The sequence below is a fragment of the Erinaceus europaeus genome, chromosome 4 (genome assembly GCF_950295315.1).
Source record: "Erinaceus europaeus chromosome 4, mEriEur2.1, whole genome shotgun sequence".
In the NCBI taxonomy this organism is placed as follows: domain Eukaryota; kingdom Metazoa; phylum Chordata; class Mammalia; order Eulipotyphla; family Erinaceidae; genus Erinaceus; species Erinaceus europaeus.
In genome coordinates, this window is record NC_080165.1 from 14,107,765 (window position 1) to 14,132,530 (window position 24,766).

The following is a 24,766-nucleotide window of genomic DNA, read 5'->3' on the forward strand; positions in this document are numbered from 1 at the left end:
AGTGTTGAAGCAGGGCTATAGGTGTCTCTCTCCCTATCTCCCCATTCCTCTCAATTTCTGGCTGCCTCTATCCAATAAACATAAAGATAAATAAAAATGTTTTTTAAAAACAAAGGTTTTTTTGCTTTATTCTTCAAAAGCCTATTGATTAGTTTGTGCTTAGAATGATAAAAAACAGGGCTTTGTGACTGATTTCTGATTTTGCTCAAAGTCCTCCATAGTGAATGATAAAAAACAGGGCTTTTGTGACTGATTTCTGATTTTGCTCAAAGTCCTCCATAGTCCTTCCAAATGTTAGATTTTAATTCACTAGAAACATATGTTACTTCACAGTTTACTGAGCTATTTAGAATTTTTGCCCTTTTATGTCCCTGTTCTTATATTTTAAGTAATATCCTTCTGAAATAGTAAGTTTTGGCTGCTTTAATAGGTAACTGGAACTCAAGCAGATCAGTATGTAAGGCTGGACTTTCAGATGCCGGAAGACAGAAATGGAGGTGACATGTCACCCATCTGACTCTACACTCATGTCTTTAAAAGAATAAAATAGGGTACCTGATTAAGCACACGCATTAATTAGTGTGCAAGGACCTGGGTTCAAGACCCCAGTCCCCACCTGCAGGGGGGCAGCTTCACGAGTGGTGAAGTAGGGCTGCAGGTGTCTCTCTGTCTCTCTAAGCCCCTTCCTTCTCAATTTCTCTCTCCGTTGAAGGTAGGTAGGTAAGTAGGTAGGTAAATAGGAAGGAAGGAAAGAAGGAAGAGAGGAAGAAGGAAGAAAGCAAAGCAAAACAAAACATGTGACCCCCCCCCCCAGGTTCCTTACAAAGACATTTGCACTTTGATTCCATTTCCCACTTAAGACACGTAAACATGTAAGCTCCAGTCACCCCTACAATCTGTAAGAGGTAGGCATTTCCCAGAAAAAGAAAAAAGTACACAAGTACACACACCAGGAGCTTGGGGCCCTCCCAGAAAGGGCTCTGACCCTTTCGTTTTTAAAACAATACCCTTGGCATGTTTACATTCTATGTCCGAAGTTCCCTCTGTAAGATAGGACGTGCAAGACTGGGTTCAGTTCCCTGGCACCGCACAGGCCAGAACAAGATGGTTCTTTCTCTTATTCAATAAATAAATCCTTATGAAAACTAAAGAAGCTCCCTTTGGAGGATTCACAGACGGAGAGGTCCCTCCAGCCACCATTCGTCCGAGGCAGCCTTGTGGCCTCTTTGTGGCTGGGTCCTGCTCTGCGAAGTGGGCTCATCATGCAACACCCATGTGTTCTGCCTGCTGCTTGCACCCGCAGGACCAGAATCGCCAAGCTGTAGCATGCATTCTCCCGTGCTTTGCAAGTCTAACGCACCACGTCTGCAGGCTGTTTCCACATCTGCACAACACTCACACCTCAGTGCGTTCGGCCCTTGGTAGTTTTTTCAGTCAGATGGAACTTGCTGAGTTCACAGAGGAGCCTGACTTGCCCACAGCCATGCCGGGTGGATTCCCGGCTGGGGTTAGTGGATAACTTCTTATGCTACAGAGGAAAGGCTGCCCCACTTGCACACATGTGAAGGTCCCCTATGGAAGATACACCTCAGCTCTGGAGTCTGCAGATCCCAGATGACCAGGGAGAAAACCTCTGCAGGAGAAGCCATGCTGCACCTCCCTGAACATAGCTCAGGGACAGCATTCAGGGCTCTCCTGGAGGGCCCTCAGAGACATCCTGGACACAGGGTGAGGCTCAGGGTTCTGGGCTTCTGCTCCAGCACCTGGTGTGTGCCCTGACTTTTGTTGCTCTCAGTCACGACTTTGGAACGTAAACTCATGCAGAGTTGAGATACGGCTGGGCCCAGGCATTGTCAAGAGAATCCAGAGTGTTCCAGCCCCAGCCCACCATGTCCTCTTGAACTGGGTGAGTGGGGGTGGGGGAGCATCCCAGAGCCAGGCAGGACGGCTGCAGCCCCACCCTGACCCAGTGAGAAAGAACCCTGGAGACTTCTGTGAGGTAGGTGGTATCAGCCCCATTTTACAGGTGGGCAAACTGAGGCAGAATGAAATGCAATAGCTTGCTTTTAATAACAGCATACAAAAACCTAGAGAAAGCCCCAAAGCAGTTCCTTGTTCCCAGAGCCCAGCACAATACCCCCCTCCCGGCCCAGAATAAAACATACAGGAGGAAAAGACACCCCCCTCCCCCAAGAGAGATCTCTAAGTGCGTGTGACAGAGCCCCCCCCCAATATTCTTAGGGACCACACAGCAAGAGGCCCCTTACTCCCAGTGGGCTCGGCAAACACATCCGCTCAAGAGAAGGCTCCTGGTTCAGAAAGGGGCCCATGGTCACTGCAGATGGAAACCCTGTGTGGAGCGCAATGGCGGGTCAGCTCCTCACTGACCCCCCCCGGCCTGGCCTTGTGGACCGCAGTTCCTTTTTGCCTTGGTGAGCTGCTCGGAGAAATGGGCCAGCACACTCAGCGGAAGGAAGGAAGCCAGGGAAGAGGAAAGACTGTCTTCCTGCCCCTCGCCAGTGGCTGGTGGCCCCTAGGGGAGGTTGTTACCTGGACCCTCCCTGGGAGGATGACGATTCCACCCTTGCCCGCCCACCCTCTGGTACAGACACCCTCCTTCTCCTTGACTCCCCAGCCCCCCCCCCCCCAAGCAGCACTCAGAATGCGCATTCCGCGTGTGATGTCAGCCGGGGCACAGGGCGGGATGTCCACTGGCACAGGGCGGGATGTCCACAAGCTGGAGGTGTATGATGTTGATGCTCTTTGGCTGGAAGCAAAGGCTGCTCTGGCAGGATGGGGCCTGTCTGGGCCAGCAGAAGCCTTTCTGGCCCCAGACGTGGGGGTGAGACCTCCCCTGCCGGGGGCCAGTCCATCCCGTCTTGCAGCGTGGGCCCCCAGCTCCCTCATCTGTGACCCGGGGTGACCTGGAGGGTGGATGAGGCGGGGGCTGGCTTGAGTGCTGGAGTTCCTTGGTACGGCACTACAAAATCATACACTGGGTTCCCTCAGGAAGGGCTGGAGTCTGACACAAAGCACCCCTCCCACAACTGCTGCCCTGGCCAGCCAGCCAGTCTGTCTGTCTGTTGGGGTGTGCACAGCAGGCTGATGGGTCGGGACACATTCGGGGTGGTGGCTGCTTCCTCTTGTGGCCTCTCTTGGCATCTCTAGAGATGGGCTGAGGGGTGACACGGGCATGAGAGAGGAGAGGGGTTACAGAGCCGTCAGGGGGGAGAACGAGGCACTTCCGTTTGGGCTGGTGTTCATGGAGTGGCCCTGCCTGGCTCCAGCTCCGGCGCTGGGCTGTCACAGAAGACCCCGGTGGCGGTGGACAGGTAGGCACTTGGCAGCACTCCTGGGGCCGGGCAGGGTGGGTGGCTCTGCACACAGCTAGGTCATCAAGATGGGCTTCTGCCGGACTTCCAGGATGTCTAGGGAGGCGGGGGAGGGGGCGACACACACTCGATGAGACAGGGGCAAGAGGAGGGGACACTAGAGCCCCGGCAACACTGAGGGAAGGAAGTCCATTTCAAGTCATTGGAGTGTTTTCCCCAGAACTGCTCTGTTTTTCCCACCGTGACACGCTGGCGACAGCTGCATAGCCTGGCCAAAGCCCAGTGGGGCTGCAGCCACTACCGTGCACGGCAGGCCGAGCACTGTGCCACACACTAGGGCCTGCGGTCACTCCACGGGGCAGGTGGGAGGAGCCTCCAGAGCTGGTGCAAAGGGAGACTTTGTTTTCACCTTTGAGTTTCACTTAACTGACTCCTGGGTGTTATCAATACGTGCCGACTGCCAACATTTACCAACTGTTCTCATGATGCCAGGCTCCTCTGTGGGCAGGAGACAGCATTTATAATAAGCCCAGGCAGGTGGCTGGCTGAAGACGGGGTTCTTGAGGGGGGACTTGAGGCCAGGGAGAACTCTGAGTGGGTGATCGTGTGAGCAGTGGAAATAGGTTGTTCAGTGACGGCAGCCACCGACCGCTCAGTGGGTGTCTGTACATGAAGCCACAGGCCAGAAGCCTAACCGCGCTCTCAGCTGGGTCTCGTGAGACCACCAGAAGGGAGCCACTTTATTCCCAAGGGAGTGTTCCTAATCTTCACTTCCTACCCTGCCCCCAGGTCTGAACCAGGGAAGCTGGGCTCTTGGAGTGAGAAAGGCAGGTGGGGACAGGGCTAGACACCCAGCCAGCTGGGACCAGGAACCAGGCCAGCTAGCACACACACAGGCTGGATTTCCCAGCAGCCACGGTACCTGTTAAGATCCGATGCAGTGGCAACGTGACGTAGGTTAAGTGTGCATAGAGGAGGAAGTTCCCATCCGCCCTGTTCAGCTTCAGCCAGGACCCAACCAGGGAGCGCCCAGTGCCAGAGAGGGACCGAGACCGCAGGTTGGTGGCATTGTGCAGATCAGCTGCAGGGGAGAGGCTGGGTGAGGGGCCAGGGAGTAGGAGCCCCCAAAGGACCAGCCCCTGCTCCAGGTTGTGCCCGCTGGCCCAGATGCATCCTTCTCCTAGTCTGGGCACATCACCGCCTGCTTGCTACTCTCCAGCCCCTCCTGCCTGGCGGCCCTTCCTAAACCCCAGCACCTCAGACATCCCTCCAAGTCCCCCTCCTGGATCTCAGTCTCTGTGAAGTCCAGGACACAGGACATCACCAGCCACATTCTGTCACGTCTCTCTCTCCCTCTGACCCCATGCCATGTGTCAGTGTGGCCAGGTGCTGCCAGGCTGCAGGGCACAAGGGTTGATTAGTCAGTCACCCAGGCGTAGGGTCCAAGTTGGGGGACCTCTTTCCAGGGAGCAGCAGCTAGGCAGGCTGCTGGGGGCGGGGGGGGGGGGTTCTTAGCCTGTATCTGCTGACTCAAAACACACTGGCGGGGGAGTGGGGGAAGCACTGACACCAGCTCACACAGAGCAGGTCAAGGCCAGTGTCTTGCCCAGCAGGGACCCCCAACTCTGTCTCTATGATGCCGACACCCCAGGCCCACAGCGGGGGGGGGGGAACCTGCTGTCACTGACTACTTTCATTCTTTCACTCGTCTAAGCGAAAATGCTCAAGTCTGCAGGCTGGTGCCCAGCTCAGGCTGAGGAGCAACAGAAAGCGGTAGGAGACTCCCGCCAGGTCTCCTGCCACCTGCCACAGCCCTTCTCAGGTCTTCACATGTTCCAGGCCCTGAATGACACCCTGTGGAGTCAGATCTCATGCTTCCAGCGTCTCTGTCAGCCACAATTCCTGCTTTTGGCCGCACACTGGCTCCTGCAGCTCCTCAGTCTTGCTCTCTCCTCTGGCTCCCCAGCTCAGTGCCCTGGTATGTCTGGTAGAACGCAGCAGGTTGGCAGGGAAGGATGTTGTCTGAGTGGGTGCAGGAGGCTGAACAGCAGAAGGAGAGACACGCCTATATGGTCCCCAGGGCTCCTCCACTGGAAGTTCTAGAGAGCCAGGGCCAGCTGGCCAAAAGCAGCAAAGAGGGTGGCCCGGGAGGTGGTGCAGTGGTTGAAGCATTAGATTCTCAGGCGTAAGGACCAGAGTTCAATCCCTGGCACAGCATATGCCAGAGTGATGTTCTGTTCTCTCTTCCATAAATAAATAAATAAATCTTAAAAAAAAAAAAGGAGGGGGGCGGGGAGACAGCAGAATGGTTATGTAAAAGACCTTGATGCCTCGTGGTCCAGGAGGTGGCGCAGCCGTAAAGCTTTGGGACTCTCAAGCATGAGGTCCTGAATTCGATCCCCAGCAGCACATGTGCCAGAGTGATGTCTGGTTCTTTCTCTCTCTTCCTATCTTTCTCATAAATAAATTAAAGAATCTTAAAAAGGGAGTCGGGCGGTAGCGCAGTGGGTTAAGTGCACATGGCGTGAAGCACAAGGACCAGCGTAAGGATCCCGGTTTGAGCCCCTGGCTCCCCACCTGCAGGGGAGTCGCTTCACAGGCGGTGAAGCAGGTCTGCAGGTGTCTATCTTTGTCTCCCCCTCTCTGTCTTCCCCTCCTCTCTCCATTTCCCTCTGTCCAACAACGATGACAATAGCAGCAATAATAACTACAACAATAAAAAAAAAAACAAGGGCAACAAAAGGGAAAATAAATAATCTTTAAAAAAAAAAAAAGACCTTGATGCCTAGGCTCTGAAGTTCCAGGTTCAACCTCAGCACCACCAGAAGCCAGACCTGAGCAGTGATCTGGTCACTTTCTCTCTGACAGACAGACAGGGGGCCAAGTGGTGGTGCACTTGCCTGAACATACACGTCACCATGCACAAGGACCCAGATTCAAGCCCCCAGTCCTCACCTGCGGGGGGGAAAGCTTCATGAGTGGTGAAGCAGGGCTATAGGTGTCTCTCTGTCTCTCAATCTCCCCCACCCCTCTCAATTTCTCTCTATCCTATCAAATACAAGAACAATTAAAAAAAAAAAGCAAAAATTAATTAATTAAAACAAGAAAAAGAAAAGAGGTGGAGAAAAACCCAGCAGACTGGAGCCAGAGGATGAGTGAACTGCCCAGGGAGTCCACTGGGTTCACTCATCGGTATTTCTCACACTGTATCAGGGAAGTCGGGTCAGAAGTACTAGCACTGCCTACAAGTCTGGGAAAGGAGGCTTCTGGGAGTCCAGAGAACCCTGAAACCATGCACCAACCGCCACTCCTGCCTTGCTCTGGGCACTAAGGCCTTTGGCACAGGAGCTGCTTAAGACAGGGGTCTCAGTGCATCAGTCTTAGCTCTGTCCCAGCCCACACGGGCATCTGTGTGACCCAGAGGAGGCTGAAGGGCGCCCCGCTGGGACCCCAGGGAACACAGGGACAGGGTCACCTCCGCCTTCCTCCTCCCGGAAGAACTCCTCGCTGTCGTTGGCGGAGTGAGACTTCTTCATCTCAGCGATCCGGTTCCGGGGTACCTTCCTCTTGAGGGACGGGGAGAAGAAGGCAGGCCGGTTGTTGCGCTCTGGAGTGGGAGGCGTGCTGAATGAGGTCACCTGGGGACAAAAGGCCACAGTCTCAGAAGCAGCCTGCTGCCCACAGGGGGCTCCCAGAGTCCACATCTCTGCCGCCTTCAAGTCAAGCCCCCATCAGAGCTTCAGAGGCCCACGGGGTGGCTTGCTCACCAGCTCTTGAGACCAAGCTGCAGACACTACTTAAGGGACCTTCCGAGTGCAAAATCTGGATTGACTAACCTGCTCATACACTCACCACCCTGCCCCTTCCCGACCAAGCTGTACCACAAGAAGTAGGGCTGGTGCCATCTGACGCAAGAAGAAGCTACAGCAGGGCAGCCACCTTGGCTTGCCTGAGGTCATCCAGCAGGACAGGGGCATAAAGGGAGGGAGGGGCTGTAACCCAGGGTTTTGGCCTTCTGGTTGCTTTTCTTGGAGACAGGTCCCCCCTCCCAGCCTCCCTTCTTTCAAGAAACCAGCTGTGAGACACTGTGCTTTCATTGTCCCCTACCCTTTCTTCTGAACCATTCTCTGCACCCACTCAGAGCCAAGTGAGCCTGGCACTCAGGACAGACAGGCAAGTGACATCAGTCCCTGCCCTCAAGGATCTCACAGTCTGTGGGGGACACCAGACTCAGGAAGTGACCGCCACATTTACACACTGAGACAGAAGAAACAAAAGGGGAGAGACGGGTAGGAGGAACACAGAATACAGGGGAGAGCAGAGGCAAAAGGGACAGACACAGACGGCATGGGAGACTTCCTGGAGGAGGTGCCGCTGGAGCTGGGTCTTGAAGGACGAGTAGGAGTTCGCCAGGTGAAGAAGGGGGGGAAGGGCGTTCCAGGAAGAGAGAACTTGGCCCCTCTCCTCCCTCCTCCCCATGCAAACAAGAGTCTGAGGAACAAGACGAGCTCGGACTGAGACTTCGGGGAAACCCATCAGCCTCCTCGTCATGGCTCCGACATCCAGCAAAGTCCTGGTGATCGCTGGGCTCCAGACGGTCCTCCCACAAGCCAAGGAAGATTTTTTTTTTTTGTTTTTTCAAAGATAAAAAACAAACACCAAGAAACCACAATACACACAAAGTCTGCATCTGTCATGTGCTGGTTACAAATGAACCCTTCCGTCTACGACTATGCCACCCTGAACACACCCGATCTCGTCTGATCTCAGAAGCTAAGCAGGGTCAGGCCTGGTTAGTACTTGGATGGGAGACTAATGAACCCTTTGGGGAGAGGGGGTGGGTCCAGTAACAGTGAGCATGGAGAAGGTGGAGTCCAAGCCTGCCCCTGACATCCGCCTGTCCAACAGGCCCCTCTCTTTACTCCCCCCCCCCCCCCGTAGGAGGAAGCAGGGCTGGCACTGTGTGAATGGGGAAAGCGTGGCTCGCCAGGTCTGATGACGTATCTGCAATCACTCAGGAAATGAGTGGCTAGAGTTGGTTCTGAAGCCTTTGCAAGGACTCACACACAGCCACATGGCGCCAGGCAGGGCCTATGGGCTGGAGCAACGAAGGGTCAGCAAAAGGGATCAGGCTCCTTCTCTCAGAAATGAGCTCAGAAACATACACGACTTCTATTCTGAGACAAGGGGCCCGGCCCCAGAATTCTCACCCAACTTCACAAAAACAAACCAACCAACCATGTATTACTTCTGTTCCATCTATGGAACTCCTTGACTATAGAAAAAAAATATATTGGGGGGAGGGCAGGTGGTGGTGCACCTGGTCCAGCACACATGTTACAGTGCACAAGGACCCGGGTTCAAGCCCCCAGTCCTGCCTATAGGGGGAAGCTTTACAAGTGGTGAAGCAGGGCTGCAGGTGTCTCTCTCCCTCTATTTTCCCTCTCCTCTCAATTTCTGACTGTCTTTTTCAAATAAATAAAGATAATAAAAAAAAATCTAACTTAAATTTTTTTTTTTTTAAAGAAATGTGTCAAGAGTAGAAAGACGGGCAGTCTGGCCTCCTGGTGAGGTTTGACTGCCTCTGGTAAGCAGGCCAGGAGCTGGGTACAACTCCAGCCGACCACGCCCATCTTCCTATTGCCTGACCAACAGTCTGGCCAAGGGTGAATAAGTCCCCTGACTAGATAGGTTCTGGGCAAAGCAAAACAGGGAACTTCTTTTCTTTTCTTTTTTTTTTTTAGTTGCACTCTGTCAAAGACTTACAGTTTAGCATACAATAGTTCTGATCATTTGTTTCAAAACTGACATTCACACACCTTGCCTTTCAAAAAGAAGAGAAAGAACCACCATCTAACACCCCTCCACCCACCCGTGCTCCCCAGATATGCACAGTGAACATTTTCTGGCAGAACTGTGAGTATGCAGAGTGCTCTCTCTCCTCTCCGGCCTTCGTGGCTAATGTGTCCTCTGCGTTCCTCAGCGTGGCTTCTCAGGCAGATCCTCAGCAGAGGAACCACAGGCTGCTGGGGAGTGAATGCTCCTGAGGGCTGACTTCTGAGGTAGCGGATGGTGTGGTGCAGCTCCCAACCTCAGGAAGCAGGTGTTACCACCCATTTCCAGAGAAGCTCAAGGCTCACAGCGAAGGAGACTTATCCCAAACCACATGGCTGCCAGCCCCCCGTGGGTCTCCCCCAAGCCTCTTGCCGGACATGGGCTGGGCTGCACCCAGGTGCGGCTTACCTGTCCTCCTGCATGACCCCCAGCCTGGGCAGCCAAAGGGGCCGGACGGAGTGCTGTGTGTGCTGCTGAGTGCTGGGCCCTGCTGGAGGCCCCGGGGATGAACTGCCGCTGACCTGGGCCTCCCACCCTTGGGGATGGAGGTGACCCAGCAAGAGCAGGGCTAGAAGCTCAGGTGTTGCCACACATGAGAGCTGTGTGACCTGGGGCAGCAAGTCCCAGGAGCCTTCGGTCCAGGTCTGCTCACAGAATGCTCAGCCATCCTCCACCCCCACTCTACCCCGGGACTGGGACTGGTGGGGCCTCCCAGCACCACAGAACGTCAACAAGGAGCTAGGAGAGAGCCAGGCTGACTCCCCAGGGCCTCTGCACTCCTGCTGATCTCCCAGGGGCAGGAAGGGGGGCAGGAAGGGGGGCAGCTCACTCTCATCCCCTCTCCTCCTCACCAGGGAAGGAAGGCCAACCATCTGCCCAGGCTCATCAGTGTGTGTACCCAGGCAGGCCTGAGGACTGGCCCGGGCTCCTTGGCAGTCTTAGCCGGCTTTCTTTCCCTGTGGACTCAGGGAGGTGGCGAGGAGAGCTTTGCCCCAGGTCCTCCTAACCTGCAACCTGCGGTGTGGCCTGGGACAGAGTACTTCCCCTCTCTCTGCACCCCAGCCTCCTCACTGGAGGGGCCAGGGAGGACGACACCTACCTCGCCGGGGCTGTAAGGACCAGAGGCAGGAGGCCCCTCCCCGAGCTGCGCAGCCCTTACCCGCTCGTGCGTGGGCGAAGCCGGGCTGGAGCCCTCTTCGGTCCCGCAGGGGGATGTGTCCCCGGTGGACACACGGCCGACTGCCATCTCAGCGTGGCCCTTGCCCTGTGGCCCCTTCATGCGCACAAACTCCATGTTGTTATATTTGTAGAAGCCAAATGACATCTTCTGTGCCATGCGGGCAGCCACACTCACCTGCCAGCAAGTGGAAGGGGCTGGCATCAGTGCGTGTGGGCATGGCCTCACCCTGGACTCCACCCCCACCAGCAGTCAGGACCCAGCTGGAAAGTGGGAACCCGTCACTGCCTGCTGACCCTGTGTCTCATAGGAGGCCAGCAATGGTTGGGAAATAGTCCCCAACCAGCAGGGTTCAGGAATCCCCCACTTCCTTCCCAGGCTTACGAAAGAGGTGGCCCCAAAAACACTCAGTTGTAGAAGTGTCACCTACCTATTACCCACCCCCATCAGTTCAGTAAGGGGCCAGTTTCAGGGCTGCCCTTACTCATAGCAGCCTGGCATGTGCTCTGAAGGTCACATAAAGCAGGCCCAGGACCCCCACCCCCACCCCCATAGAGCAGAGAGCACACCTGAAGCACCAGGGGCTGCGGGGCCCCGCCCCCCACTCACTCGGTTGTCGTACACTTTCTTGAGTGCCTCGTAGCGAATGGAACCCTGAAAAATGACGCCCTGGAACATGTTGGTCTTGTCACTGGCCACCAGCTCCACGCAAACCATCTCTCCTTCCCCCACAGTCATGTCGCTGAAGACCTGGAGCAGGGCACAAAAAAGGAAGTGGACATCAATGGCCAGCTACCCAGGCTCCCACCCCTACCCTCTTGGGCTGCCAGCAAGGGAGATGCTTGGAAAAGCTCCATCTTGTAGCTAAGACACGAACAGGAACTGCCTAACACTGGGAGGGGGGGGGCAGGCTGGCAGAAGTGTTTTACCCAGTGGCTCTGGGACTATAAGAAGACATGCTCCCTGGCTGATGGCTCATGGGTGATGTGTCTATTACACACCCCAGGGCAGGGAGAGATAGCACAATGGTTATGCAAAGAGGCTCTCATGCCTGAGGGTCCAAAGTCCCAGGTTCAATTTCTTGTACCACCATAAACGAGAGCTGAGCAGTGCTCTGAGAAAAAGAAAGAAAGGGAGAGAGAGACAGAGAGAGACAGAGAGAAAGACAGAGAGAAAGAATTGTTCTATTTCTCATCATACACCCCAGGCTAAGGGCTCATAGACCACCTTCTAGGGTCTTCCCCTCTGGACAGGAGTGCCCAGTGGGGCTCAGCCCTGCTGAGCTCTGCCTGCAGGGGGCTTGATGTCCTGCGTAAGCCCTGCCCCTGAGCCTGCAGGCCAGCCAGCGCTGAGAGCACACAGTCTCAGCTCCAAATCTTAGCTTTGCCTCAAACCAGAATGTGAGCCTAAAGAGGGCATTCCCTGAACCCAGGAAGCTTCAAGACACCATCTAATCTGAAAGTGACCCTGGAACACATGCTCCCTTCTTCCCAAGTCTCCCAGAGGGCTTGGAGTCTGAACGGGCACAAGTCAGTTCTTGGGGCCTTAGTGGGGAAGACTGGCTGGCAGAGACCCCCAGGAGGCAAAATTGGGCCCAGTCAGATCCCCTTGCAGGGGATCTGTCTGCACACTTTCCCCAGGCAAGTCACCTTCTGCCTGCATCCCAAACTTAAAGTTAAGTTTCCCAAACTTAAAGGAAACAGACCACTTCCAAAGTTCCATCCATCACTGGCCACCCCAGGCTCCAAGCTGGCGCAGACAAGACATTTCTTTCAAGTTTAAACAGGGTGATAATTGATGCCCTCTGCCCAGGCAGCACATTTCCATAGGAGTTTACGATGCATTCTCCCATGTGAACTGGTTTGATCTTTGATCCTGACAGGTCAGTGGAAGAGATGGTCACCGTGCTCATTTTACAGATGAGAAAACCCAGGTGCACAGCCAAGTAAGCTCACTTGCCTCACGGCAAATTCAGGCCGGGAAGCCACCCTTGCAGGAGTCTGACCTGCATACTCTGCCCCTCCCCAGACACCCACTAAGGCTCTGCAAGGGTGTGAGGCTGGAGGAAGAGAAATGGGAGGTGTGGCAGGAAGCTCACCTCCTCAAAGCTGTCAATCATGAAGAAGATGTTGGGGTAACTGATCTTGGATTCCTCTCCTTTGCTGTCCATGGGGTGTTTGCTGGGCGAGGCAAACACTTGCTGAAAGAAAGGATATGTTTAGGACGGAGTGAGGCCTCTCCCTGAGCACAGGACCCTCAGCTGAGTGGAACATGGGGTTTAAGCATGGTAGCTGCTGCGGACAGGGAGCTGCTGGGAGGGCCTGGCCGTGGCATGGGAGGGGGGCAGCTGAATCAACTGCAGTTAGGCTCTCACCTCTAGGATACAGTGTGGAAGGGGGGGCTTGTCTCCCTAAATTAGTCCCAGACAGTCGCTGGGCTGGCATTTCTGGGGGCAGGGGCAGCTCAGCTCCTGCTCACCTGGGATTTCTTCTTATGAATGTGGATGTCCCCACCATCAGAGCGTGTGCAGACTGCGCATGTCACCATGTAGTCCAGCTGGAAGAGAGCGCAGCCCGGTGGGTGTGGAGGGGCCTGCGCCCCTCGGCCCTCCGCCTGCAGCCTCACCCCCCCACCCCGCGCCCCCGCGCCCCGCCCCCTGCGCCCGCCCCGCCCCGCCCCCTGCGCCCCGCCCCCTCCGCCCGTACCTTCTGCAGGATGAGGTTCAGGCACACGCTCTCCTCCCAGTCAATGTCGGGATCCCCAAGGCCCGGCAGCTTCTTGGAGTCGCGCCGGTACACCTCCACCTCCACCTCGGGCTCGGCCTCAGCCAGCTGCAATAAGGCACAGGGACAGGTGGGTCCTGGCTGTGGCATCTGGCCGTCCGTCCCGAGGACTCCAGCCCATTTCTCAGTCGGAGATCACCCTCCCAGGCCAGCCCTCCAGCCCTCCAGCCCTGCAATAAGGAGATCTCTGCAGCTATCCCGCCCACATCCAACTCCCCATCCCCTCAGCAGGCACTGTCCACCCATCTCCTCTCCGTCTAGGCAGGCAGGAAGCCCATCAGGTTGCTATGACAATCGGGTACTAGCTAAGCTGCAGAATGGGGAGGGGGCAAGGGGCTGCCAGGGTTTGCCGCAGAGCAGCCGCAGTGCGCAGGCGCCACAGCAGATACCACACACACGCACACACACAGAGACACCACACAGACACACACAGAGAGACACACAGACATACCACACACACACACAGAGAGACATACACACAGGTAGACACACACAGAGATACACACAGAGACACACACACACACACACAGAGACACACAGTGCATGCCCACTAGGGCTTGTCTTTCTCCTTTTTCCTTTTGGCAGTGGGGGCAGAGCTCTCCAGTCTCCCCACCTACCCCATGCCCTAGGTTTGCAGGGTCTCCTGCCTCTTTAGACACTGGCTGGGCACTGTCTCCTCTGTCCTACAATTCTAGCCAGTCATCCCCTCCCTGCCGTCCCCCCCCAAGCCCCTCCCACAGCACAGCATCTGTTTGTAATGGCTGTGCTGTCTGTCTGTCCCATCCCAAAGCCTGGGGTCTCCCTGAGAATGAGCCGGGTCTGGTCTGAGTCATCTCTGCAGTCAGTGCTCGGGACGGGCATCTGCACACAGCCCACTGCAGGTGTTCAGTGGAACATTCTGGCACAGGAATAGCTTGATCGCCAATGGTTCTCTCATGGACTTGGGCTCTTCCCAAGCCCCCTCCCCCTTCCCCTTCCCCTTCCAACCCCCTCTCCCACACACACCCCTCCAGGAGACCTTGCACACAAGCCTGCACCCTCCTGTTCTAAATTCCTCCGTCCTGAATCCAGAGAAGCATTTTTGCCTGGAACATCTCTTCTCCCACCTCCTCCACCCCCACCCCAAGAAATACCCACCATCTGCAAGAAACACGCCCTTCCCTGTGGGGAATGGGAGCGAGCGCTCCTGGCACTGCGATTCATGGAGCAGCAGGCAAGTCTCAGAGATGCCTGGTTGTTATCACAGCCTCTGCTCACAGCAGACTGTCTTTGGCAAAAGACCACGATTTTGCAGGACAGTGTACAAGCTCAGCTCCAACAGGTGTAGCAGAGCCAAGCAGTAAGGGAGCACCCAGCCTCTCCCCACCCCCAGACCTAGGTTCCCTCACTGGAGAACTACTGTGGGAGAGGGTGGTCCCTTTTGAGGGGTGCTGACACAGTGTGGCTCCCTGGACACTCACCACCTTGTACCCAGGGGCTCATGTGGCCACAACACTCTAGCTTCCAGGCAGCCGCAAAGATGGATCTAAGGCCGGACCCCCAGAGGCTGGGAGAAGCTGTGCCCCAGAGGAGACTGGCAAACTGGTCTCCAGACTACACCCCCTTCAGGGCAGGCACCTGAGGCCCCGTCAGTAGTGGCCCACCTTCATGCAGACCCAGGTTAGAGATCTGAGTCCCACATTCAGTCCCGGAAGTTCGGCCGCCCGTCCAGTCACTTCACAGCCTTCCTTGGAGTCATGTGACACTCTTCTGCACCTGTCCCGGGGTCAGCAGCCTCCTGACCATTGTTCTTGCTTGCTTCCTTCTAGTCTCCTCTTAGCTAGACAGACCTCTGACTAAGTGCTCTCCCTTTGCCTATCCAGCTCAGTAGCTCCAGGGTTTTAGTGAAGAAGAGACAACCCCCTGGGCATGACCTTCAGGACCCTCCACAACCTGGCCCTCTCCTGCCCGCTTCTCCTGTGCTCGAGTTACCTGGAACTGTCCACAGCCACCTGAATACCAGAGATTTGACTTCAGCCCCACCGCTTCCTCTGTTGGATTTCTCTTTCCCTAGCAGCTACCCAAAAATGTTCCCTGTGGCCTACGCTGACCACTCCTACCCCCACAGGCCCCTGCATTTACCCACTGGTATTGGCTCTGTATGCTAATGCCCAGCGCCTCACTGGCCACCAGCTGCTGCAGGCAGGAGGCAGATGCCAGGAGACCCAGGCCAACTTCTGGGCCAACCTTCCTGCAGTTCTCAAAGCTGCACAGAGCAGCTGGTACGCTGCCTGCAGAGGGCACGGCACAGAGGGGCTGGGGTGTCTTTGAGGCAGATGCCAGACCCGCCTGCCACCTGCAGAAGCCTGCAGGGGAGGGTCTCATAGAGAGGAAGGGGTTCAAGCACTCAGCACTGGCTTGGGTTCTGGCAGGCTGCCAGTGCCAGACCTCCCTGATTTTTATGTTAAATAAAATGATGCACCTGCAGTGTCTGGCATCTGGGCTGCTTGTACATCTTTACAGACTGCTAAATCCCCTGGACAGCAGAGAAGGAAACATGCCATGCGTTTGTCTCGCTCTTCTGTCCGCCAAGTGAATGGGGCACCTCGGAGGACACCTGGGAGCCTCAATCAGGAGGACACAGTGAGATCTCAAAGCCAAGAGCCCAGCCCTGTGTCTGACATGGGGGGAGGGGGGCCCAACAAGTGGCACAATCATCATCACACCAAGCTAGGGAGGACCTTTTAGGGCCCCGGGAACAGCAGTACTCACATGCACCTGAGCCCAGCACAGCCCACTGTCAGGTGTTCAGTGAACATCACCAACTGCAGGGACACCCACAGGACAGGCAGAGAGCAGGCCTTCGGGGCCCAGAGGAGAGGCACTCACCTTCCTCCCATCGCTGCCACTCTCGCTGCCCGTGTAAGCAAGCTTCCGGCGCACGTAGAAAAGCATGTCATCCTGCCGTGGTGCCCATTTCTCCATGAAGTAGGTGGAGAACATCCAGGTCCAGAAGACAATGCGATCATCTTTGAAGCACCCTGGAAAGTGAGGCCAGAGGGGCCTGAGCAAGGGCAGCCCAGCTGGCCCTCGCCTGTGACCTTGACCTGCCCCCCTCCCCAACATGCATTTTTGACTAGAAACCTGTGATATTCACAGACCCCCTCCTTGCACCCCTCCCCTCCCCCAGGGCATCCAGAGAGGCTGGGGATAAGTCCTAGGAGGCCCAATTCCTCCACCCAGCAGTGGCCTGGGGCCGGGCTCTGGAGCCCCAAGCAGCGCTGACTTCAGCCTATGGATGAATCAGCAGCTTCAGTGGGAAAGGAAGGATCCAGTGAGAGGCGTATCCACGTCACTGGCTGGCTGCAGGGCTGGGAGAGCTGGGAGGGCTTGGAGGGGTGGGGGCTCCACTGGGCAGGCACCACCTCCTGCCCACACCCCCACCTCCACCCTGCTGAGGGCTGCGGCAGCTTCCAAGGAGAACCCGGTTTAAAGGCACAGCCGCCCCTTGGTCAGCAAGTCTCAACGGCCCCGCCCCCCCCCCCCCCCCAGCACTGCAGTCTCCCCATGCAGGTCTCTAGCAGGCATCTTGGCGGGGGATCTGCTTCTCCCTGCTAGCAGTCACCTTCCTACACACAGAGGAAAAGCCCAGGGGCTCTGCAGGGAAGCCCAGTCTCCACCCCAGCACTGCTGCCTGCCGTGGGGCGCAGAGCAAGCGGCCTGCCTCAGACCTGGGTTCTCTCCAGGGATGCGACAGGGAGGCTGTGCTGGGGACAAAGACCAGTTCCAACCCCTGTTATGAAATCTTGGGATAAGCTAGCACCATTCCTCATAAACACAGAACACTAAATTATGGCTAGTCTCTTCCCCCTCCCCCTAAAAGTCATTATCACTGGGCTGGGAGGCAGCACAGTGGTTCTACAGAAAAACTTTCATGCCCGAGGGTCCTAGGTCCCAGGTTCAATCCCCAGCACCACCATAAAGCAGAGCTGAGCAGTGACCTGGTAAAATAAACGAAAAGCAAACAAACAAAAGACACCACTGTAACCTGGTCCTGGTACTTCCAGACGAGAAGGGTCTAATCCCAAGCCTGGAAGGTGGTGACCCTCGCGAGGGTCTGCAGATGCCAGGACCAGCCCTCACGCTCACAGGTGGTTCAGGGCCAGTCTGCAGTCAAGCCCCCTCCTCCCAGGGTTGCCATGTGGAAGACCGAGGCCCTTCCAGAGAGCCCTGGCCTTGACCTCAGCCACGATGCTTCCAAAAGGCACCTGACACCTGCCCTGTGCCCTCTGCAGTCTGTGGCCTCCTTGCTCCTTCCCACACCCTTCCCGCCTCCAGAGAGAGGAAGACACAGGACACTTCATCAGTCCAGGGTCTGGGCCAACCTGACGATGAACCTGCCTGCTAGCCCCAGAGCAAAGACAAGAGGCTGAGGACTGGCCGCCCTGTCTCCAGCACTGGGGGATGACATTGCCCTAAAGTGCAGCCTGGGGTCAAGCGTCACTGTTCCTCAGGTCATGTCAGCAGCAGTGACGGTGGTGGACGCTTGGGGGGTGTGATGGCAAGGCTTGTGAGCCGGTGCCTTAAGCTAAGCTGAGCAATGAGCTCTGTGGAGGTGATCGTGTTACTTCTCCCCACACTGTGATCACTACTCCAGTTCATAGACTGACTCCCAGGAGGTTAAGGAAGGGAGAGGCTCACTCGATGGCTCTGTGGATTAAGTATCGGACCCTCAAACATGACGTGCTGAGTTTGATCCTTGGCAACGCATGTGTCATAGTGATGCTCTGGTTCTTTTTTTTTCTTCTCTCTAATAATCAAATCTTTAAAAAAAAAAAGGGGGGGGGTAAGTGAGGTGGGGAGGCTGGCGAATTAGCTCATTTGGATGGTATGTTACTTTGCCATGTGTACAACCCAGGTTCAAGCTTGGTGCCCACCACAAGGAAGGAAATTCTAGTGCTGTTGTTTCTTTCACTCTAAAATTAATTGATTAGTAATAATGATAATAGTAAAAGACCCAACTACAGAAAAATGACCAGCCCTTAGTCCTCAGCCCACCAGATACCTGCACACATGCTCTAAACCTGTCCACCTCTAATAACCTAGCGTGTGGCAGGTCACAGGATCCTGAGGAGACAAGGAAAGGGAGGACATGGAGTCTGGCTCAGGAGTGAAGAGCTTGAGATAACACAAAATATGCCAGTTTGCTCACTGAGCCAAGCCAGGCCTGGCCCACTGGGGTTTCCTTGCTTTACAAAGCTAAAAAGACACTTTCTTCCCAGTTCACCCAGCTGGTGAATGAGTCTAGTGTCCAGGCACCCAAGGGACCTTAGCAGAGCCTCTGCCAGTACTTAACCCCAGCACCAAGGCTCGGTGCACACTGGGGTCACGCTTCCAGCAGGCACCCTCTCCTGCCTTCTATGGGCCCGTCTCCCTCTCCGGTAAGTGCAGTGCCAGGCCCAGTGCTGGTCCTACCACACATATGCTCCCAACCAGAACACCCAGTGGCCACGTGACTGTCAGCAAGACTGCCAAGACTCGCCAGCTCCCCTCATACCAGCAATCCCCACGGCAGTGCCACCTCCACTGGGAGGTGGTCAAGATAGGGATCACCCAGTAGAGCTGACATCATCATGTGTTAGGACTCAGGTTCAAGTCCTTGACTCCCAGCTGCAGGGGAAGCTTCATGAGTGATAGAGCAGTGCTGCGGGTATCTCTCCCTCCTGTCTCTATTTCCCTCTCTATGTATCTGTCTCTACCAGAAAAGAATGGGGGGAAAAATCAAAGCCTATCAACAGGGGGAGTCTGGGGATTCCTCCCTGCACCGCTGTTTTGCAAGTCTCTTTCAATAGTACAGCCCGCTTGAGTGAGGTCATTATTCCAGTATCCCCAAGGACACCAGTGCAGTAACACACACAACAGGCATCTGGACCCATGTGGGGCCTGTGTGACTAGTGCCAGCTCTCCCACCGGCAACCTCCTTCCCAAGGTCTGACCAGCAAGAAACCTCCCAGATTGCAAGCCCTGAGAGATCCCTCTTCAGTGGTGAGCTCCCTCAACTCCAGAAATCTTTCTGCCCCCATCTCCCTACTACCTGGTCATTTTTTCTGGAATCTAGTAGCCAGAAACTGGAGAGGTGCTGTTCCCAACACTGAGCAGCTCTCCCTGGCCAGCACCACGGACAGCTCCAAGGCCTGGCTGCCTTCCTGCCACATCAGAGATTGCAGTCTTTAGTCTGAGGTTAAGGTCTGTCTATAAAAGCAGTGCAATGGGAGTCGGGTGGTAGCGCAGAGGGTTAAGTGCGGGTGGCGCAAAGCACAAGGACCGGCATAAGGATCCCGGGGGCTCAAACCCCCAGCTCCCCACCTACAGGGGAGTTGCTTCATAGGCGGTGAAGCAGATCTGCAGGTGTCTTTCTCTCCCCCTCTCTGTCTTCCCCATCTCTCTCCATTTCTCTCTGTCCTATCCAACAACGACATCAACAATAATAACTACAACAATAAAAAACAAGGGCAACAAAAGGGAATTAAAAAAAAAAAAGCAGTGCAAATACGGAATTAGCAAATACTGAACAGGGGTAAATACAGGGTTAGAGTCCCACTGGCCTCACTACATACTGGGTTGTCTGAAAAGTCATGATTTATTTTTTTTCTATGCAAAAATGCATCGTGGCTTTTCCAACAAGCCAATATATATATATATATATATATATATATATATATATATATATATATATATATATATATATATATAGTTGGTCAAGGTTGGCAGCACCATCGGTCAGGCTTAATCTCTGTGTCTATCTGAACAAAACAGTCTCAGGGGGAGTCGGGCTGTAGTGCAGCGGGCTAAGCGCAGGTGGCGCAAAGCACAAGGACCGGCATAAGGATCCCGGTTCGAACCCCGGCTCCCCACCTGCAGGGGAGTCGCTTCACAGGCGGTGAAGCAGGTCTGCAGGTGTCTATCTTTCTCTCCTCCTCTCTGTCTTCCCCTCCCTCTCTCCATTTCTCTCTGTCCTATCCAACAACGACAACAACAATAATAACTACAACAATAAAACAACAAGGGAAACAAAAGGGAATCAATAAATAAAATAAATATAAAAAAAAAAACCAGCCTCAGAGAGGTGAGAAACCCCACAAGGAAAAAAAAAAAAGGAAAGTAAAAAATAACCAATAAAAAGCACAAGATGCAAAACAGATAGCAGTAAATAACACAGAAAGACTCCTGCTGACACAAGAGTTGTCATGCAAAGGCTGAGAATCCCTTGGTTCTGGCTCAGCCGCGAACACAGATATCGGCCATGTTTAAACTTCCCACCCTTCTGCGCATGTCCATGGTCTTGTTTGGAACCTCAGGTACCTAATGTCTGGATTTGGGCTTACGAGAGGGGAAGCCACAGAACAAAGCCCATAGTCATGAGACCAGATTGTATCAGTTACACTGGTATCTCTCTGCAAGTCCCAAACTGGAAGGGCTGCTGAAATAAATAGCCCACTTGGAAAGTCACTGCTTTGCCATGTTTGCATGATCCAGGTTCAAGCCCAGCCCCCATGGCATTGAAGGAAGCTTCGGTATGATGGTCTTTTTCTCTTTCAATCTCTGTCTTTCTGCCCCTAGGTGACAGAGAGGGGGAGAGGAAACTCAGATAAGGCTACTTTTAGCGACTGGGGCAGTGGCACAGTGGGCTGGTTGAGTGCACACATTACCAAATGGGGCTCCAGGGCCTCACTGCTCCCCCTAGTTTTAGAAGTCAATCACATGTCTCAGAAATTCAAAGTTGGGCTGCAGGTCCCTGTTCAGGCGCCAGATGCCAGGCTAGTGTCAGATGGGAGACAGACAACCGGGGACTCATGGCTGAGCTGGGACGCAGTTCAATCTTTATTGATGAGCAGGAATGAAGTGCAATCAATCTAATCTCCATTCATTAGAAAATCCTGTCCTTTATATCTCCTGAGGCGGAAGTGTCAGGAAGAGGAACTACGTAGGATAGGGAGTGGGGAGAAGGAAAAAAAAAGCCCTCGAACCAGTGGGGATTAAACCAGTGCAGGTCTCAAACAAAACAATGATTATGTAAATAGACTAATGATTATGTAAATAGATTAAGCAATGCAAGCGAACCTAACATGATGATCAAAACAGAAGGGGTCTTAGAAGCAGAATTAGAAGCAGACCAACATTGGGCGAGTCTTTATTTATTTTTAAAATTTATTTTCCCTTTTGTTAACCTTGTTTTTTATTGTTGTTGTAATTATTATTGTTGTTGTTATTGATATCGCTGTTGTTGGTTAGGACAGAGAGAAATGGAGAGAGAGGAGGGGAAGACAGAGAGGGAGAGAAAAAGACACCTGCAGACCTGCTTCACCACCTGTGAAGCGACCCCCCTGCAGGTGGGGAGGGGTGGGCGAGCCTTTTATAGACACATAGCTGCAGGCTGAGTGTATCTGGCGACAGGAAGTTGGAGGCCAGGCCAGCAGACCCCAGACCCCAGGCCAGTGCTCTAAGCGAGACGACTGCAGCCCCTGATTCTCTGCCGTGCTCTGCGTGAGATGAATGGGCGACAGAACAGCCACAGCTCCGCCGCACCAGCAGGAGCAGAGTGCTTGAGGGAATGGCTCCCACAGCAAAGCAGCACCAGCTCGGGATTGAGAAGCAGAGCTGCGATTCATGTTTGCCTTGCATTCCACAGTTTACAAAGCCCCTCCCTCCCTTTTAAGGATCATTTGGTTTTTCTAAACTGCTTTGAAAAAAAAAAACTGTATTGGGGGTCGAGCGGTGGTGCAGCGGGTTAAGTGCAGGTGGTGCAAAGCACAAGGAACAGCGGAAGGATCCCGGTTTGAGCCCCCGGCTCCCCACCTGCAGGGAAGTCGCTTCTCAGGCGGTGAAGCAGGTCTGCAGGTGTCTGTCTGTCTTTCTCTCCCCCTCTCTATCTCCCCTCCTCTCTCGATTTCTTTCTGTCCTATCCATCGACAGCAGCAACAACAACAATAATCACATCAATGATAGACAACAAGGGCAACAAAAGGGGAAAAAAATGGCCTCCAGGAGCAGTGGATTCGTGGTGCAGGCACCAAGCCCCAGCAATAACCATGGTGGCAAAAAAAAAAAAAGATATGGATGCATGCTCATCATCAGAATATTCAATAAGACTAACACACATATTTTTTTAAATTTCTTTAAGATTTTATTTATTTGTTAATGAGAAAGATAGGTGGAGAGAAAGAACCAGACATCACTCTGGTACATGTGCTGCCAGGGATTGAACTCAGGACCTCATGCTTGAGAGTCCAGTGCTGTACCTGTTATGCCACCTCCCAGACAACCATATTCTTTTGTGTTTTTAATCAGAGCACCGTTCAACTCTGGCTTATGGTGGTGCGGGGAATTGAACCTGGGGCTTAGGAGCCTCAGGCATGACAGTCCCATTGCATAACCATGATGCTATCTACCCCCATCCTTCACATATAGTCTTTAATTAACAAGAAAAAAAAAAAACTTTGAGGTAGAAATAAATGGGGATACTTCCATAAATAGATACATATTAGAAAAACTAAGTATTTTCCCATCCATTATTAACATTGTTCTACTATTCTTAGACAATGAAGAGATACAGCTATGCATGCCTGAGGCTCCAAAGTCCCAGGTTCAATCCCCTACACCACCATAAGCCAAAGGTGAACAGTGCTCTGGAAAAAAAAATTAATAGTCATAATGATTAAAATTATAGAACTAAGTCCAAATTAATATTACTTGCACATGATATTATGCCTGACCTGGGGGGAGGGGAAACCCAATTGAAAAAGCATTCAAACAAGAGAAGTAAGAATGCATCTGGGTGTAACACCAGAAGTCAGTGACTTGCTCATAAACTAACACTGCTAGTTAGAAGGAATAGTGGTATCAAATATTCTGCTTAAAGTCTATTAAAAAGAAAAGACTTGAGTATTTGGAAAGATTTACAAAATCATTAGCTAAGGATTGGTCCAATCCTGAGGGACCAATTCTACCTGATTCTGTCTACTAATTTAACATGAACCAAAATCATTTTGGGAGAATGTTTTAAACTATGAAGAGCCAGGGGCTGAGGAAACTGCTCAGCTGGGCGAGCACAGAACCTGCATTATGGAGGCAGCTGGTTCAATCCCGGGCACTAGGTGTACTGCATAAATAAAGCTTCTTTACACAAACGGGCAGCAGCTGGGAGAACAGCACCGGAGCACCCAGGTTCAATCCACAGCCACCATTCCTCAGAGCTGGTTAGTGTTCTGGGAAAAACAAACAAACAAAAAGAGAGTTGGCCTAGACCAGAGTCTGACAAAACTTCAGTCTCTTCAGAGCTGATCTCTGTTTTAACAGAAGGTTCATGAGCATAGGACTATTTTTCCTCGTTGGTCATTTTGTTCACTGTTACATTCTTAGTTCCTAGAATAGTGTTTGTCTTAAAGGAAATAATGTCAGCTAATTAAATTGATAAGTTGAATCATTAAAGAAAAAAAAAAGAGGGGAGCTGGGCGGTAGCACAGCGGGTTGAGCGCAGGTGACACCAAGCGCAATGACTGGCATAAGGATTCTGTTTCGAGCCCCCGGCTCCTCTCTCCATTTCTCTCTGTCCTATCCAACAACGACAACAATAATAACTATAACAATGAAACAAGGGCAACAAATGGGAATAAATAAGTAAATAAATATTTAAAAAAAAAAAGGAAGCACCGGTACACAATTAGGTCAACAGCACTGAGTAGAAAGCATTAACACCAGGACTAAAATGTGGAAATTTAGTCTTGATAAGCTGTCACTTCAAATCAAAAGGATCAAGGTGCTCTTCTGATAATAGGTCTTGCTGAGGAAACAGAATAAACTTGAGTTCACAGTCACATCAAAACAAATGCTAGTATGATCAAAACTTTCATCTCTGACCAGAGGCGCTCATGAGGATTGAACCGAGAACTTCTGATACATCAAAGTCTCTTGCATAACCACTATGCTGTCTCCTAGCCCCATTTATTTTTATTCTTTTTTTTTGGTGTGGGGGGAGTGGGAAGAGGGACACCAAAGCAGCAATTCAGTGCCCATGGAGTATGCTTGATAGTCCCATGTTCAGGATGCTCCCATGAGGGGCCAAGAATCAAACCCAGGGCCTCATGCCTCATACCCAAGTTATCTCCTGGTTAGGATAAACAAACAGACAAACAAATAAATGGGAGTCCTGCGGTAGCGCAGTGGGTTAAACACACGTGGCACGAAGCACAAGGACCATCGTAAGAATCCCGGTTCGAGTCCCGGGCTCCCCACCTGCAAAGGAGTCGCTTTACAGGTGGTGAAGCAGGTCTGCAGGTGTCTGTCTTTCTCTCCCCCCTGTCTTCCCCTCCTCTCTCCATTTCTATCTGCCCTATCAAACAACAATGACAGCAACAACAACAACGATAAACAACAAGGGTAACAAAAAGGGAAAATAAAAAAATAAAAATCCTCACTCAGACAGCTCCAGATGAAGGGTATGAGAAGATAGGTGCCTCAAAGCTGGTAGTCAGAAGCTAGCAAACAAAATTTTCTCTCTGGAGATCTTTTTTTTTTAAATATTTATTTATTTATTTTTCCTTTTGTTGCCCTTGTTTTTCATTGTTGTTGTACTTATTATTGTTGTTGTTACTGATGTCATC

At 53.1% G+C, this 24,766-nt stretch overlaps 1 protein-coding gene across 1 annotated transcript in view; it reads right to left on the minus strand.

Annotated features, from left to right (window-relative positions):
• Positions 1–2,046: 2,046 nt before the first annotated feature.
• Positions 2,047–24,766, minus strand: part of KIAA0930 (KIAA0930 ortholog) — a 36,945-nt gene continuing 14,225 nt past the window's right edge. Inside the window, exons 2-10 of the mRNA XM_016192041.2 lie at positions 15,996–16,147; positions 13,050–13,175; positions 12,823–12,900; positions 12,443–12,544; positions 10,954–11,094; positions 10,327–10,521; positions 6,808–6,970; positions 4,255–4,413; positions 2,047–3,428 (exon numbers count right to left, since the gene is read on the minus strand). Coding sequence (XP_016047527.2) covers positions 3,388–3,428; positions 4,255–4,413; positions 6,808–6,970; positions 10,327–10,521; positions 10,954–11,094; positions 12,443–12,544; positions 12,823–12,900; positions 13,050–13,175; positions 15,996–16,147 — 1,157 coding nt within the window. The 3' untranslated portion in view covers positions 2,047–3,387. The remainder of the gene's footprint in view (positions 3,429–4,254; positions 4,414–6,807; positions 6,971–10,326; positions 10,522–10,953; positions 11,095–12,442; positions 12,545–12,822; positions 12,901–13,049; positions 13,176–15,995; positions 16,148–24,766) is intronic.